The 15,148-nt window shown below is 33.2% G+C and overlaps 2 protein-coding genes across 2 annotated transcripts; one reads left to right on the top strand and one right to left on the bottom strand.

Moving 5' to 3' along the window:
• Positions 1 to 1,302: 1,302 nt before the first annotated feature.
• LOC144835084 (uncharacterized) lies at positions 1,303 to 7,604 on the bottom strand. Its single transcript, XM_078690119.1, has 10 exons — positions 7,562 to 7,604; positions 7,033 to 7,428; positions 5,573 to 5,698; positions 5,037 to 5,176; positions 4,427 to 4,580; positions 3,989 to 4,192; positions 3,440 to 3,661; positions 2,701 to 3,105; positions 1,796 to 1,914; positions 1,303 to 1,410 (listed from the first exon to the last, which is right to left on the bottom strand). Exons 1-10 carry the CDS (start codon positions 7,602 to 7,604, stop codon positions 1,303 to 1,305), a joined length of 1,917 nt encoding a protein of 638 aa, XP_078546245.1.
• Positions 7,605 to 12,205: 4,601 nt separating this feature from the next.
• LOC144841126 (dual specificity testis-specific protein kinase 1-like) lies at positions 12,206 to 13,112 on the top strand. Its single transcript, XM_078697359.1, has 3 exons — positions 12,206 to 12,284; positions 12,442 to 12,749; positions 12,954 to 13,112. The coding sequence occupies exons 1-3, from the start codon at positions 12,255 to 12,257 to the stop codon at positions 13,063 to 13,065; spliced, it is 450 nt and encodes a 149-aa protein (XP_078553485.1). The 5' UTR covers positions 12,206 to 12,254; the 3' UTR covers positions 13,066 to 13,112.
• Positions 13,113 to 15,148: the final 2,036 nt, after the last annotated feature.

Here is a 15,148-nt window from a genome sequence, read left to right on the forward strand (position 1 = left end):
TTAAGCGAACGACACGTTTTTGTAATATAAGAATGTTGTGTAGATTTGAAGGGTAATCGGCTGCCCAAATAATGTTGCAATATAATAAATATGGTAAAATAAACGAATTATATAAAGAAAGTAGAACATGTTGAAGAAAAAAATATCTCAGTTTGCTTATAATACCTGTATTTAGAGATTTTATTAGAAATACGTTTTCGATGCCCAGTCCAATTTAAATTTTCATGAATTAATACCCCAAGAAATAAAGTTTCGCTCCGTCTTTCTAGCCTTTAACCATTTAGAAAAACATCAACATTTTTGTTTTGCAACTTATGCTTAATATGGCGATTATGAAATAGAATAAAATTAGTTTTTGAGGTATTAATTAATAGCTTATTTGTTTTGAACCAGTCACTAATCTTTCACAACTCATAATTAAATGTATTAAATAACAAATCAATATTATTATTGGAGTAAAATAAAGTAGTATCATCGGCGACAGAGACAGTGTGCAGAGTGTCTCTAACTAAAGTTAAATCATTAACATAAATTAAAAATAATAAAGGTCCGAGAACGGACCCTTGTGGCACACCACACGACATACTGCTCGCCGATGATTTACAATTTTCAGTTTGAACATATTGGACAGTAGGAAATTCTTCTACAGCCAGCGTGTAGTGCAACTTACCACAAAGTGCAATATCTGCTCCAAACCTACTCTGCTTCAAGAAAGAGATAAATAAACACATGGGTTTATAATGGGACAAAAAGCCCCCTTAACCCTGCCACACTCTATCGAAAGAAGATGGACTGTGGCGATTCAAGGTAAATTCAAGGTAAAAAAATCTTAATGAATAAATGTTGACTAATGTTTGAGGCTGTTCGTCAGCAGGCTAGGCATAGCCATAGAGATATTATAGTGAACTATAATATCTCTATGGCATAGCAATGTACATACCATGGATCGGCTAGGATCATAAATAAATTAATAAAATAGCATTGTGTATTTTTAATTTGTCGTTGTGTTTCATTTTAAGTTGCCATGGTATTTTTGTTAAATTGCTGTGGTGTTTCATTTTTAATTTGCCGTGTTTTTTTTTTGTAATTTCTGTGTTTTTTAAGTTGCCTTAACACATTACACATTATTTACACCGTAATATATTGAGTACATGTTTACAATTTCAGTATCGTACTATACACCATGTTAACAGTTTTTGACAACTCTTCAAATCCCCTTTTCTGTACATGGATTAGCATTACTGATTTGTTTTTTAATTTCCATTATTATTCTTATTATTTTAGTTTTTTTGTAAAGTAAGCTTATTTTTTATTTCCTGTCTTAACATTAACATAGACAGATTCTTCTACTCTTTGTTGTAAATCAGTTTGGCTTTTGTTAACTGTGTCTATCGTATAGTCCATATAAGTCTGTAGACAAAAAAGAAATATAAAATGATACATAGAGATTTTTATTTTAACAATACAAATCAATACGATAAATACTTACATCTTGTTTTCTTTTTTCCGTTTTTTGGTTTTCAATGACTATTTTCTACAAACAAACAAAAAATAGAAGTAATTAGTTTAGATATTTCAATTGTTCATTAATTATCATTTCAATTTTTCAGTTTGTCTTTTGACTGAACAGAAACGATAAAAATGTGTTATTGTGTGAAATTTCATTATCTTGTAATATTGAAGGCCTAAAATGTATCTATATACTAACTAACTAACTAACTAACAATTTTAGATTTTTTTCAAAATATACCAGTCTTTTACTATAGACAAAAACGGTTACAAATATATTACAAACCTGTTTAATCAGCAATCCAGTAAAAAATCCAAAAGCGCCAACAAAAATACCAACAAAGAACATTCCGATACTTAAAACTGTGCTATTACATACCGGTATTTCACATGGAACTGTTGTTTCTATAAAATATTTAACATATCACTAAAATACATACAGAAAACAGAAACAACGACACATAATTCCTTTGACGATTTATAGGTTATTTTGGTTATTATAAGACATTTAATATAGTTTATGAAATTTATTATTTATTAATATAATTATTTGAGCAACATAATTGAAAATATGGGTGAAAATTGGTGTTTCGATTTTAAACATTCAAAGTTCATGTGATTTATCACGTACGGTAGGGTATGAAGAACAGCAATCTAGTGCCAAAACGGTCTTTGATTTTTAGCTTTATGAAATTGTGATGTGCGAATACGCGTGCAAATACCTGCCCATACTGTGACTTTTGACCTGAAGTTTTTGTATTGAATTTGATCCTCAATATCTGACAATAGGTTATGGATATTGGATGGATAACATTCACAATGGCAACATCACGACTGAGTTATCAAGCTTATGACCAGTTATCAATTTAAGGGAAAAGAAATATTAAGATCAACTAATTATGTGCAGGTTGATTCATTTAGATTACAAACATTACATATAAAAGAGAGACCGCCTAGTAGTGTTCTCGTGATTGCATCTCTTTAGCTTAGGTTTCAATGATGAGCCCACAGAAGTTAGTATGCTAAAATGTAACAGTACGAGATGGCCAGGAAATGGCCAAAGAAGGAGAAGGTGGAGACATTTATTATAAAATTAGTTACACATTAACATTGTTAACTTAAGGTTGCTTAAAGTTTGAGCGGCCCATTAACTATTAAAAAGATACTCACTTAAAATAGTGCCTATATTACCTAAGCAAGTGGGAACAAAACATCCTTCAAGTACACTATTAGAATCAATTTCAAAATCTACAGATGAACTTGATCCTTCTACCATTCTGACACAGATGAACGGAGCATCCACACATTCAGTAGCATTCAGATCAAATACTGCTGTGATTCCTGTCAAGGTACTAGTAGAGCCAGCTGTAGCATCCTCATTCATGGCTGCAGTGCTGACAGTAACATCAGCAGTAACAATGGGTGTTCTTGTTGTATCATCTGCACTAGTGAAGACTACTGCATCCCAGAGACCAGTACCGCTGACACTACCACCAGAACTACTGATTGCGAGACCAACATTAATGGAGATTGTTGAAGCCCAATTTTGAAGAATACTATCAGACGAGGTTGGTGTCACACTTGATATTAATACACCTAGAATAAATTGTTCAGTTGATGAAAAATTGTTTTGATTTAGCTTATTTTATTTGTATTTGTATTTTTTGGAGATCCAGCCACAAATACCCACATATTATTTTTTCAGTAAACTGCTTTTTGATTTATAAAAAATGACAGATAGAGGGCATATTGTACACAAAAATGGTGGAAACAAAATTATTATCTTTCAGTTATTCTAATAGTATTATACATTAATTTAGTAAAAAAATCAAAAACTTTAGTAAAACATGAAAAAAAAACCTGTTTGGTAGTACAGTATTTATATCGCCTTAAATCTAAGATGTTCAATTGTTATGAATGGTTGATTTACCTGAACAAGTAGCCAGGGTGCAAACTGTGAATTCACTATTATCATTGCTTGCTGCTGACAGTTCAAAATTTGGGCTAGCAGAACTAGATTTCGACAGAACTGCACACAAATAGTCTATACTGCCACTTGCACAGTAAAGATTACTAAAGTCCATAGTAGCACTTAAACCTGTTAGACTTAAAGTATCTCCAATAGTTGTTATATCCATTCCAGCATTGGCGGCTATAGAAATAAAATCCAAAGTTAACTAGGCGAAAGAAATTTGAAAAGTTGTTCACAACATCAAATTTTCTACTGAATATGGGTTGGCTGTGTTCCCCATTAAAACTACTACTACTATAAATTGTCATTTGATGTAGTTCATTGCTTAATAAGTAATATACGTTTATACATATGTCAATGTTTTAATCAATATATCTGTTTCATTGAAATGTAATACAGATAAAGGCAATCTAACAACACATTAGATCAAAGGACTGTTACAAGTTCCTATCTTGGAAAACGAGCTCATCGTCCTGTTGTTAGATTGCCTTGGACCTACTAACTCACTTGATAGAATCACTTGTTGCGCACTTTGCTGAGTACCACTTCCATCAGCATTAGCACTGGCATAAATGTTGACCTGCCATAAGTTGTTACCAGTTACACCAGCATTACTGGTAGGATAGGTAACATCAAATGCAACGGTTGTTGATCGATCTTCCAAAAAACCTGCACTGATAGTCAAACTTGCACCAGCATTGATTACAATTCCTACACAAGAAAATGATTATGCAATAACCAAAGAAATAAGTAAATGCCTTTTCTCAACAGTTTTGTAGTATTTATTCATTTCACAATGATCTTGTTTGACAAAAAGCCTGAAAATACCAACACAATCTGAAAAATAAAACTAAATGTTTGGGCTTTTGTACAGAAAGATTACATTGCACATCAGATCCCTCAGATCAAGCATGCTCAATGTGTAGCTAAATGTACTATACTTACCAGTACATTGTATTTGAGCACAGCCAATGTTAGCTGTGTCTGGTGTAAAGCCAAGAGTAAAAGCTGGGGATGGACTTGTGCCTTGTTGAACTTCAATGCACACATAATCAAATTCCGAACAACTTAAAGAAGTAAGGTCAAAGTCTACATGTATCTGTAAAATTGAAAAAAATATATCCATTAGAGCCATTCTAATGATCATTGCTCATAAATGCTGTCCAGGTGACTTTTCAAAGTACATGCTTCTCCCCTAAGGTTCTCATTATTTCATTGCTGTCATTTCAGGGCCTCTCCTGTCTGTTTGTGTGTGTGTGTGAACTAGTAAACCGGGGTAAAGTAAGTAAACCCCTACTGGTCTCCAAAGATATAGTAAAAGGTTAATTTACACAAACAATTTTGTGTACACGGGACCTTCCGTTTTATAGGGTAGTCCTTGAAAGTGAATGTGGACCATTACAGTTTCATGTCTTATTGCTCACAATAACTTAAACATACCAACCAGAAATGAGTTATATAAAGAATAAAATAATATTTTATTATGTCTCAGAGGGAGAATCCAATAAACAGGAATGAGAGGTAGAAATATATCAAAATATATGTTTTTCATTACCAATGGCCAGACTGAATTTCCATTATTGTCCAGACCGTAATCTGCTGACGTCAACATGTCAACATCTTGGTCTTGAATCCTTGTTCCAGTTCCATCAACTTCTGAATTCAAAAAGCCTCTTGCTTTCCACAGACCAGTTCCTTAAATTTATTATAAATATAATTATATGAAATCAATCAATATTTTTATAGTTTTTAATTTGATCATTGCACTACTTTTGTAAAGTGTATGTTACTTACTTATATTATCATAGCTTTTTTTTTTTAGGTTTTTTATTAATCTAATTTGTATATACAGTATATCATCACTACTATGTTCGGAACTAACAAAGTGTTTTTCAAATACAATGCTATAGGTATTGGCCCTTGTTCGTTTTAGAGAAGAATTTCCTCTTAGTAATAGGAGTGTGTCTCCTGAACAGGGTTGTAACAAAAGAGGTTTTCTACTGTAGGTTTGCAGTCTAGATGATATTTTGAATGATCCAACTATGGAGGTATACAAATAACTAATTTTATACCTCCAAAATCCAACTTTACCTTGTATACTGGCAAAGGATGTGTCAGAAGACAACGTCACAGTCAAATCTACATCATTATTGTTAGTTCCTTGAACCAAAGGTGAGTTTGCAGTTTGAGCAGGTAAAACATTTTTGATGACCACACCTAAAGAAATATAAACATTTCAAATGATGGTACAAATACCTAATAATTGATTAGGATATATAGATAGATATACAACAGCAGTTTATTGTATACAGTTTATACTTGATAGCACAAGAGGGATGAATAAACATACAGTATATTCTGTCGTATTATTTGTTACTAGGGAACTACACTAAACTAAGCTGTGATTGGCTCTGTAGGCCTACAGTACTGTAAGCATCATTGACTGTACCTCATGTCAACATCGTTGTGGGGGAATATAACTGGTTCAAAGAAATATTAGTTACTAAGCAAATCATGTTTTTAGAAGTTAGATGAGTAAAGTATTGATTGTAAAAATCGTATGTATTTTTAAGTAGGCCTATTGAGTAGACCATGGTGTTCCCTATCAGGACAACTACCACCTTTTCATCTCATTTGGGACAAGCACTGTTTTTCTAAAATAAAATGATTCAACTGGTATACAATAAAACCTTTTCAAGGTGTTTTTTGTTATGGTGAGTTGCGTGGCCAAGTTCACCACCAGAACAATGGTCGAGGAGTGCCTTGAAGTCTGTGTGTTATATTATTGTTATGGTGAGTTGGGTGGTCGAGCTCACCACCAGAACAATGGTCGAGGAGTGCCTTGAAGTCTGTGTGTGATATTATTGTTATGGTGGTGAGCTCGGCCACTCAGGCCTAAAGGTACCTCCATATATCTCTGATAGGAAGAATAATAGCTACTGTATGTACGCAGCAAGGTACTGCAATTTGTCGACGGATGTCCCGGAAGGTAATTATCAGAATAATTTTATATGATTTAAAGGATTTGTACAACTCTCTGGTTTATATGTGGATATTATATTTTATTTTATGTCTTAGGTAATGTGGCCAAGGATTATTAATAGTAAATTAATCACTGTCCTATCAGATAGGTGGTAATAATCCCCCTAATACAGGGGCTATTTTAACCACCTACTGTATACTCTTCTCGAATAATGAACTGGGTTCTTTAAAGTGCACAGAGGTTATAACTGTCTACACTGGACCTACGGTTTGTAGTCCTCATCCGAGAATGTTTCACCACCAGAACTAGGAGTGAGTCGGCCTCGAACGCTTGCTGATATTGTTGGCTCTTTAAGTATGGTAAATGGCGCCCCTGTCTCCGCTCGGCCATTGACTGGGTGTCTAGAAAACTCAGATTTAGAAAACTCAGATCTCAGATATATCTGACTTTTCTAGGTCTAGAAAACTCAGATATATCTGAGATCCGAGTTTTCTAGACACCCGCCATTGACTCGCTTATGAAAATGAACTATACCGTAAACTAAAATCAAACATAAATCTTAACAAACCTTGACATTCTATAGCAGTGCACACAGTTGTGTCATATCCAGTGTCTGGAGTTAAGGTAAAACTGCCTTGTGACGTCAATGTAGCGCAAAACATTGACAATTCTGAACAAATCCTAATTTCAAGATTCAAATTAGCTGTTCCTTGAAGTGTAAATGTTTGTCCTGGTGTCACACCAACATTGGTATTTACTAGGGTGGCAGTAGCTTCCGTTCCTGACACCAGAACATTGGCAGAATCTCGTATGAAGAATTCCAAAGCCCATAGGTTTGAGCCAGTTAAGGAATCACTTCCAGCCGTTGTACCAATAATAAACGACGATGATATAGCATGTGAAGTTGTGTGTTCAATTAACGGGTCACCAGAAATTATATTAGGAATAATATTTTTAATTATAACTGAAAAACAAAAAAATAAATAATTCATTGAAGAAACAAAATGTACTGCTTTTAACATCGATAGAATTAGCTCTTAGAAATGTTGAATATTATTTTAATCAACAAATAAATGTCTATAGATATATAAATTTACAGGCATAGAAGAACTCTTCACCATTCAGTGATACACTGGACATTAAATCCCCCCTTCCCTACGTTTTTTAGATCTAATTTAAGATCACAAACTATATTTAATGTAAAAATAATACTATATGGTCCTATTGCGATAACTTTTTTCGTCTTTAAAAGGTTAAAAATGTGAAAAATAAGTCGATTCTATTAATTATAGCGGCCCGCTATAAATCCCAAAATGCATTGCGCGCGGATTGATATTTTTGTTTTTCACCTGTAATTCGCCCACTTTTCGATCAATCGTGAGGCCAAAACAAATGGAAGACTCCTAACTTTTCAGCGAAAATACCGGGTTTTCCCCAATTTGTATCAACGGAGTCTGGCAAAAATAGAAAGACATTTAATGCAGCAACTATACAACGTCAGGCTAGGTATATAGCTAGCGTACGATGTTCGTACGTTACCGATGTTTACCAGCTAGGCCTACAAAACTAAGCCTAGCTAGGCTAGGCCTAAGACCGTCCACGAGAGGTCGATCGCCGCGAGCTACTTAGGTAGTGCATTGTTTCTCACTTTTTATCATAATTTACCATAAAACGTACATTTAAGACAAGGAATGACATGGTTTAATGTTTTTAAAGTGATATATATGTATTATTTTCCAAAAAACGTCCAAAATTGCAGGGAAGGGGTCTTTAAATATTGGGCATTCAAGATTCAAAGGCAATCAAACGTTTTAGAATGTTTCTTTTAATTAAAAACACGTACCGTAAATAATAATGCCAACAGCGGCAACAATATTGTCTTGTTACCCATATTAGGTTGGCGTCGGTGGTGTTCTTCCGTGGAGGTCGATACTTGAATATTAATTTATGCAAATCAAAGAGCAATGTAATATACAAGCAATTCCAATGTCAAAGTAAATTCCTTACATGCGTCCGAAGAAAAGTATATTCTACACCCTTTCTACTTTTTATTTCCTCAATGGTTTCTCTAACTTTCGTAATACTGTACAAGTTTTGCAATATTCCAAAATATATATGTTACACAAAAGTAACAAGCCGAGAAGTTCAATGGATTAAGTTCAGTGGAAGATCATTTACTTATGTGGGTGTATACAATAGGCGTTACAACCACAGATCAGATTTGCAATAAACGCTTCAGTGACTTGCATGCAATCTGTGGTAGGCCTATTCTTGTTTTTTAAAAAGCATACAGTTATATATTCATTGAATTATCACATAAAATAATATGCCAAAGAAATAATAATCATACAAACTGTCATTGAAGTTATGTTAAAAACGTAGTGGGTTGAGAAACAAATACCAATATTTTAGGGTGTGCCGAAAAACCTGCCACTATATTCAGAACCGCTGCAATCGGTGTCATTTAGTGGTGGTGGTGGTGGTGGTAGACCGATAATAATTATACCATGGAGGTAATTTAATCTAATTTTATAGTTCCTAGATTAGATTAAGTATGCTATTTTTACATTTTGAAAATACATTTAGGTCTAACCAGAAGCAATTACCGATTGATTATTTGGTGTCGTGGTAAAAGGGGATCCGCAGTTTTATAAAGTGTATGCTGTCTGCATAAATGCTGTAATTTTAACATACATATATTATAGAGGGCGCTATATAGAGTAAATGAAATGTTTGGTCTAGTGGCAAAGGCTTTAACGTTGCACACTGGAGCCCTCAGTTCAAGGTCTATTAAGGACATGCATTTTTTTTTATTCTCAAATTTTTAATAGTCGAAGGAGATTATTTAGAGGGGTTAGGTTTAGTATATTTAGGAAGTAATTTTTTATAATAGAAAATAATTGTAAATTGTTGTACGGTGTTAAAAGTACAGCATTTATGCAGACAGCAACGTGGATAACTTGCTATAATAGATACCGCCTATGGACAGTAGCCGAATCGGCTGCTATAAACAACAATGGCGGCGAGTATTCATACATGTATAAGACACGGGAAACAATAATGAAACTGATATTTCAATCAATCGCCTGTTGAACTTTCTGGGTTTTGAAAACTGAGCCGATAATATACGATATCGATTATCTTTTTTCCATAAGTGACACGCACGTTATCCAATAACATTAGGCATAAGAAACACGTCATAGATAAACAAAATACAGTTTTATTTTTCTAAAGCGCATGAAAAAAATATGCGGTTACAAATTTAAACAAAGAAAAGGCCATTTAAATATCAATTTTATTAAATATATGAAAATCATCTCTTAAATAATAATTGAAAAATACAATTTTCATTCAAAATTATTCATCCGTTCACTTTTAAATTTAAAAAGCAAGGCAAGCAAGCAAGAAGAAAGGGTTTACTTACTACTTTAAATACGTTCAACCAGTCATTTCTTGTCTTGATTATACGTTCTATGGTTAATTATAAAGACAAAACTATATACTGCCTGGTAGTAGACACGCTTAAGGCCTATGCTTAGTTGTCTAGGCCATCTGGTAAAAAACATCGTACCCTAGCTATTATAGCCTAGTCTAATTGCCGAATTAGTTGTCTTTCTTTTTTTATATATATATATTTATTTTGTTGTTACACTAATTTAAAGGTGTTAACCATTTTGTTTTCTTGATAATAGTAAATAATAGAATAATCTAATTTATATTATTTATTGTTCATTGAGTTAGAACATACCGTACACCACAACGTTATTTTATAATTTTCTTATTGATATTGCTTAACATGATAAAAACAACCTACCTAATTTATTACAATCGTGATATTTTATTCTATTTTTTTTTTAAACATCAATTGGTTTTCCTGTCTTCTTGATGTTTCTATAAAGTTAAATTTCCTTCCTGAACATCGTATTACAGTGTTATATACCTTATTAAATATGCCATTATAATGTCACATAATAGTTAGAAATTATTTGCCTGAAAACCTATATATAGGCCTAAAGCAACAAAATAGTCAAATTGTCTGTCAAACTGTAGATGAATTATTTCCATGTTTTTTTGGTTAAATGTAACTGGGTTTTTTTTGTGTCTTTTCATCATTATTTTTCTTCTTTTTTCAACTGCAAAAATGGCCTATTCAAAGTCTGATGTTATTAATTTTCATGTTTTTGGGAACAACAAAGGTTATGTAGGTAATCCATAGATATAATATAGCCAGCTATTCTATCTTTATAGGGCTTGTATTCATGAATGGGGACTAACTTTGAGGTCATCAAAAGTGACACTGCGCGTTGTGCGGTACAGGGGGCGGTACGAATAATGCGGGCGTGCGTATGAGTTTCGAATACGACGCACGTGTCTTGGTTACAGGTACTATAACAACACATATCCAAACAAACCACACCAGTTCTTCGCTGGAAGCTAAACCAGTAACATCGTTTCGATAATCGTCTCATAAAATCGTATTGAATTTTATCGATTACTTAAATTATTTCAAAGTAATATTAAATTGGTAAGCTTTTGTTTTTTAAATAAATGAATCAGGGTGACAGGAAGATTATTATTTATAATAATGTTAGGCCTAGCCTAATGTATGATGTTATGAACAGATCTATTCAATGATGATAACGAAATCAAAGTCCAGATATAAATACAAAGAAAGAACAAAACAAATAAGGTTTAAATTTTCTTAACGAATTTCAGCTAACTTAACAAACAATGGATAGTTCTAAGAACGTTGCACTTTTTTCACCCAACAACATACTTGATGATCTCATCAGAGTAGCAGTAAACAATAGGCCTATCTGTAATATAGATACAAAGAGCAGTAGTAATGGCAGCAAGATCCAAGAAGCCATCAAACCTATTGCCATTAGTACGAGTGTGCCAAAATCAAAGGAGCCGTCCATCACCATCGGTACATAATGCCGACACCACTTATCTGCTTCAAAGAAGATTCAATTTGGCAGACTATTTCTCTACTTTAGGAAGAAAGCCAATTGATGTAAAGAAAACAGATAGAATTGACAGCAGAGGAGATGGAGAGCCAAATAGCACAGGTAGTTGAACAACATACTCTCCCAGAGAGATCCATCCGGCCGGGGTCGCGTCCGTTCGTTGTTGTCTAGAAACAAACAATAATGTGGTAGAGTACATTCGCCAATTTAGTTCAACAAATTACACCCGAATCTCAAATGATGAAAATAAAAGGTCGCGAAATAGTTGAAAATGTAAAATCGCGAAAATTAGGGCCGCGAAAATGTTGAGCTTTACAGTAATTAGGAAAAAAGCTTAACTATGGCAATCTTTAGAATTACTTATTGCTATCCTTAATTTCTGTTAAAAGGTTTAAAGAAAATTGTCTGCGATAATAAAATAAAACATCTAAACACTGAAACTAAGACAGAGAAGACTGCCGACAAACTTGATGACAATTCTGAACCACAACAAAGTATTAATTGCATTTTGTTTAAAACGTACTTTAATATATAGTATTACAAACTATAAATTAAATTTTAATAATTACTGAAATCAACCAGACGTAAAATAAGAAAGATTTTCCAAAAAGATCGTCAAGCTTGTAAATATTTAGACAACATCGATGAAGAAAATCTGAAACCAATCTCCAATCCTCAAGATTCTAAGCCGAGTTGTCTTGGTTTTGGTTCTTTTGGCGTAGTAAACCTCATGACACTTACTGAAGGTGACAAGTAAAAGTTAGTGGCAGTTAAGTCTTTCCCTTATAAGGACCCATTCTCAAGAAAAAAGAAAAGGAAAATGAACAAGAAAATAACCAAAGAACTCCAGGTAATTATTGTTGTTATATAGATTTCCATAAAATTACTATTGCTTGGGGTGTGCGATCGAGAAAAATCAGTGACTAAAAGAAAATAATAATTATAGTGGTCTTCATTAAGCAGATATTTACAATCAAATGAAAGAAAAATATGTTTTATTCATACAGTTTATGGACAGACTTCGTGAAATTCTAGAGTTTCCAGATGTATATGGTGTCTGTAAGAATCAAAATGGCTACCACATCATTATGGAATTTATTGGGAATAAAAAGAACAAGTACTCTCAGACTCTCACTGAGGAGTTTAAGGCACAATACAACGACGGGTTCACATGCAGAAGTAGAAAACGGGACATCATGTGGATGAATGTACTTCTGGACATCGTAAAGGGCATTCGAAAAATGCACGAAAAAGACATACTCCATTGCGACATTGTACCTAGGAATGTTCTTTTATACAAAAATGAACAAAAAAGGTACTTTTGCTGTTGTTTAAATTTTATACCGAACAAACCAATCATTTGTTAACTTTTAAATTAAAGAGATGTAGGTTGCAATGGTGTAAAGCCGAGACAAATACGTTCTCGAAATGTTCAAATAGTAGGCCTTCTATTGTAAAAATCACTGTTTCGTTAATCTTAGTCCCGGTTTTTAAACTTGAATTTATATATTTTGTTCAGTGTTGCTGCAAAAGTGATCGATGTTGGTCTTGCCTGCAATGCTAATACACCACGATGGCTTTCTCTTGGTCGCCTACGACCAAAATCAACCGCAGCGAATCCTGAACGATAATAAATGTGTTGCGCCAGAGTTTGCCAATGGAAATTGCTGGAGAAGAGGAGGGTATTTTTCTAAAGCTTCTGATGTTTGGTCAATCGGACAGATAATTAATGGAATATCTCCACTTTTCACTGCATGCTGTGAAGAAAAACTAGAAACTCTTTTTCAGAGAATGTACTACTGAAGACCCTGCCATCAGAGCAACAGCGGAAGACATTCAATCGAAGTTAGAATCAATTATTCTAAGACTCCAAATGGACTACATTAAGTGCATGTAATTTTCACTACAGTTGCTGATAATCGTGTTTCCATCATGCTGATTTTTACTTTTCTTTAGTGGCAATGTTTTTTATCATGGAAATTATAATACCACATAATTATGTGAAATAAATTTTGTATTTTGATATCTTATAGAATTTGTATTTTGTTGTTCTAGAATTAAAACGACGACATATTATTTATTAAGACAATATAACAAGCGTATGTCTACACTTACTGTAACTGTTCTGTATCAGGATTAACATTGTGAGACAATGTTATCAAAATAATAATATAAAACGTAACAATCGTAAACTCATTTCATATGTACACAAAGCAAACGTTTATCTCTGAATCTAGTAAATGTGTATCTGGAAAGAAATAAGAAGAAGAATTCGGTCATTCAAAAGGAACATCTTGATTGTTACAAAAATAGAATAATAACTATCAACAAACGCCAACAAAATCGTTACCTTATTGGCATACATTTCAATTTATTAAATAAGCTGATGGACAGACTATCAATATCATCCATGGGCGGGATAATAGAGATCACAGCGAGACAAATGGCCCAGCGGTGGTTACGACAGGGGCGCCGTTTACCGTACTATTACAGTACCTAAAGAGCCAACAATGTCGAGGCCGACTCCTCGCTCCTAGTACTAGAACAAGTCTTCTCGGATAAAAAGTGTACACAGTTTGTCCGTGTACACTTTAAAGAACCCATTTCATTTTTCGAGACAAGTAAGGGGTCACCCCGTTGAATTGGTAGACAAAATATCCCCTGTTCAGGATTACCACCTATCTGATAGATCAGTAAATAATTTACTATTGTAATCCGTGGCCACATGTGTCTACATACATAAAATAATACATCTGGATTTGTTTCAGTAGCGGAAACGTACAAAAAAATATTCTCGGAGTGTGTACAAATTCAAAACGTCAACATTATTTTTGTTATAAACAAATAATATCGCTTAATTAAAAAGATTAACATATTAACTTTCGTAATGTGCAACTGATAATTGACTCGGTTCGATATTAGGTTAGTTATAAGTTAAGTTATATATTTAGTTAAATTTCGGTATTATACTTTATATGAGCTAACCTTAGATTTTGTCCCAGATTGTAACTTCTATAATAGCTTCCATTCCATTAATTTACGTTAGACTTAATTAGTAAGCATTTGGTTGACGTTAAATATTTTAACAACACTACACGTTTGGGATTGATTAATTAAAAATAGATTTAAATGTATGTTATTACGTAAAGTTAAATTTTGTTACGTCAGAATAAAAGGTTAAAATTAAGCCTCCCTAATTTGTACTAGATTAAAATGGCTTTGGCGAGTGATCCACGATAATTGACTATGTATGACGTATCTAAAAGCCTTTTATGATATTAAAGTTGATTCAGATTTTTTTTTAATCCATGTAAATCATTATTATACTATATGGTCATTTTTAAGATGTTCATGTTCATCTTATAAGCCTAGAACTGTTGCAAACAACATTACTTTCTAAAGGCAATGCCTAAAGATTCAAATGGTTCATTAAAGAAGTTTGGCCAGAAGAATCCAATTTCCAAACTTGCAACTTGCATTTAAATCCATTTTAACTATCATCTTAAAATGTCATCCCTCTATTTCGATGTATATGATTGAGATTGCATCGGCAAATAAAAAATAAATATTAAAGTCCTTGGTATTATATGTCTTGGTTCATATTCCTCTCTATGCCAATTTATTTATTTACTTTAATTCTGGTTTTCCTCAACTCAGTGTAAACAGCTTAACATAAATTGTACATTTCTATATATAACAGTTGATCTTGAAGGT

The sequence above is a fragment of the Antedon bifida genome, chromosome 1 (assembly GCF_963402885.1).
Source record: "Antedon bifida chromosome 1, ecAntBifi1.1, whole genome shotgun sequence".
Lineage (NCBI taxonomy): Eukaryota > Metazoa > Echinodermata > Crinoidea > Comatulida > Antedonidae > Antedon > Antedon bifida.

Excerpts from the sequence above, each read along its gene's own strand:
- LOC144841126 (XM_078697359.1), top strand. The coding sequence starts at position 12,255 with ATGAACAAGAAAATAACCAAAGAACTCCAG. Across the intron at positions 12,285-12,441 it reads AAATAACCAAAGAACTCCAG|TTTATGGACAGACTTCGTGA; the intron begins GTAATTATTGTT and ends TTATTCATACAG. Across the intron at positions 12,750-12,953 it reads TACAAAAATGAACAAAAAAG|TGTTGCTGCAAAAGTGATCG; the intron begins GTACTTTTGCTG and ends TATTTTGTTCAG.
- LOC144835084 (XM_078690119.1), bottom strand. The coding sequence starts at position 7,604 with ATGTCCAGTGTATCACTGAATGGTGAAGAGTTCTTCTATGCCT. Across the intron at positions 5,699-7,032 it reads CACTGCTATAGAATGTCAAG|GTGTGGTCATCAAAAATGTT; the intron begins GTTTGTTAAGAT and ends ATATTTCTTTAG. Across the intron at positions 1,915-2,700 it reads TTTTGTTCCCACTTGCTTAG|AAACAACAGTTCCATGTGAA; the intron begins GTAATATAGGCA and ends AATATTTTATAG.